Source organism: Corvus brachyrhynchos, unplaced genomic scaffold (assembly GCF_000691975.1).
Source record: "Corvus brachyrhynchos isolate BGI_N302 unplaced genomic scaffold, ASM69197v1 scaffold65, whole genome shotgun sequence".
NCBI lineage: Eukaryota > Metazoa > Chordata > Aves > Passeriformes > Corvidae > Corvus > Corvus brachyrhynchos.
Window position 1 is genome coordinate 3,481,258 of NW_008238365.1, and position 2,258 is coordinate 3,483,515.

Sequence of the window (2,258 nt, forward strand, 5' to 3'; positions counted from 1 at the left end):
CGGGCAGGGGTTGTGGGCGCGGGGGGACACTTTGCCGTCCCACTCCCACATGGTGCTCCCACTGCTTGGAGCAGAGGGAGGGTCCCGGCTGCTGCCCGGTCCCACTGCCCCAGCGGCACTCACCAGGACCCAGGCAGGGTCCTCGGGTGCCCGGTAGCGCAGCTCACATTGCAGCTCCATGTGCTCTGTGCCCCGCGCCACATCCCAGGCCAGGGCGATGCAGTCGGTCTGGAAGGGGATGGACTGGATGCTCTGCAGGGTTGGGGGGTCCAGCTTGGCTGTAGGAAGAGCAGGGGAGAGCTGGAGACGTGTGTGGTGGGCAGTGCCCAGAGCCACGTCCTCACATGTGCCTGTTGTTAATGCCAGGAGCTGCAGCCAGGGTGCTGCAGCAATAAATGGGGGGAAACCACCCCAAAACATTTAGGAGAATGGCTGGTGGCAAGGGACAGGAGCTGGCATGTGCCACTGCTTGGGAATGGGTAATGGTAGTGAGTGCAATGCTGGCACTGCTCTGCATTAACAGCTGTGCAGAGAAAACAGATTCCATGGGGCCTGGTGTCTGGAACACCCTACATTTGGGTCTGCTCGGGGGTGAGAGCGTGGCACAGCCATGGGAGGGCTCAGCTGGTTCCTGGGCAGTCTTTCCCCAGCCTCAGATCAGGGAGGATAAGTCTTTGCATCTGGGAAGGCTCCCTTTATAAATAGTTTATAGGCACTGGATCCATTATTAATAGACCTCCTGAATAAATGGGTAATCAATTGCTGGAGGAGCTGTGGAGTGCAGCAGGTCAACTGGCAGCTCGTAACCCGCCGCACGCGCTGCTCTGTCTGTAACGCAGCGCTGGCACCGATTCATCCCGGCAGGACATTCATCATGGAACCTGCCCGTAAAATGTGACCTCAAAGCCCGACGTGCTTTAATGGCGCTTTAATACCCCTGTCACCGGTGATGAGCTTCCCTGGCCCCTGACCTCTGCACCGTCACTCACCCACGTCCATGGGGTCAATGCAGAGATGCTCTGACTCGGCTGTGCCCAGGGCGTTGGTGGCAGACACCCAGATCTCCATTTGCCGGTACAGCTGGAGCAGCCGGCGTGGCACCGTGCAGTGGCTGTGCCCTCCTTGCGGGGTGCAGCCCGTCACCACCTGGGCTCTGCTCCTGCGGCAGCCAGAGCAGTGGGCTCGGGGTCCCTCTGGCAGAGGACGAGGCTTGCTATGGGGTTTAGCAGGGGACCGTGGTCCCGGGACTTACCCGGCGCACTTCAGCACGATGCTGGTGGGGAGGTGGCTGTCGGTTCCCTGCTCCCACCGGCACGTCAGCCCGTAGTCACTGAGGTTCAGGACACAGCTGAGGTTGAGGGGCTTTGCAGGAGGGTCTGGGGGAGAACAGCAGGGAAGAGCCTGAGCAAGTGCCCGTCCCTTCTGGGGAGGAGGGTGACCCATGCTGGCAGCAGACTTACAGCCCGCCCTGATCTCGGCCATGCCAATGCGCTGCTTGGTCCCATTCCACTCCACACAGCACCACAGCCTGGCCTGTGTGTGGTTGAACCGGGGCAGGGTGAGGTTGGACACCTCCGTGCCCCCTGGACCTTGGCGCTGGCTCCCGGCCACAAGCTTGTTGTCCAGCATCCAGATGATCCGGACCTTCCCCTGCTCCAAGCCACGGCAGAGCTCTCTCTGGATGGTGCAGGACGCCGTGACAGCCGAGCCCAGGGGCACAATGGGCGAGCCCACAGCCACCGAGGCACAGCCCAGTGTCCCTGCAGGCAAGAAAAGCGTGTCACATCCTGGGCACAGCTGTGACAAAGCCATCTCAGCTCCTCAGTGCCCAGGCGGGACACAGGGAGGAGCCTCTTCCCTTAGATGGGCCCCCCCAGCCCTGGAGAGGAAGAGCCGAGCGTTGGGCAAGCCACCGGCACATGCCAGGCCCCATCCTGCCCGCGCCTGCTGCGCTGCCGCCGCTCCTGCCTGCCCCGTGGCCCCGGCCAGCCCGGCTGGGGCGCAGGGTGCCGGGGATGGCGTGGCTGTGGGACAGGACAGGATGGACTGCACTCACCGCCCAGGTGGAGGAGCAGAAGCAGGGAGAGCTGCAGCAGGAAGGGTGTCCCAGCACCGCGTCTGGCCATGGTCTCCTCCGTGGCTTTGGCATCACCTGGAGCGGAGAAAGCGGCTTGTTCTGGGGGTCGGCAAGGGCTGGGGACGAGGTGGGCTGAGGGAGCCGGGCTCCATTGTCACCGGCGCTTCCTGGAGCAGAATGT

General features: G+C 63.1%; 1 protein-coding gene across 1 annotated transcript in view; it reads right to left on the reverse strand.

The window, feature by feature from the left end:
* Positions 1-2,213, reverse strand: part of CSF3R (colony stimulating factor 3 receptor) — a 4,564-nt gene extending 2,351 nt beyond the window's left edge. Inside the window, exons 1-5 of the mRNA XM_017736120.1 lie at positions 2,057-2,213; positions 1,461-1,760; positions 1,253-1,376; positions 990-1,159; positions 6-278 (exon numbers count right to left, since the gene is read on the reverse strand). Coding sequence (XP_017591609.1) covers positions 6-278; positions 990-1,159; positions 1,253-1,376; positions 1,461-1,760; positions 2,057-2,126 — 937 coding nt within the window. The 5' untranslated portion in view covers positions 2,127-2,213. The remainder of the gene's footprint in view (positions 1-5; positions 279-989; positions 1,160-1,252; positions 1,377-1,460; positions 1,761-2,056) is intronic.
* Between the last annotated feature and the right edge of the window lie 45 nt (positions 2,214-2,258).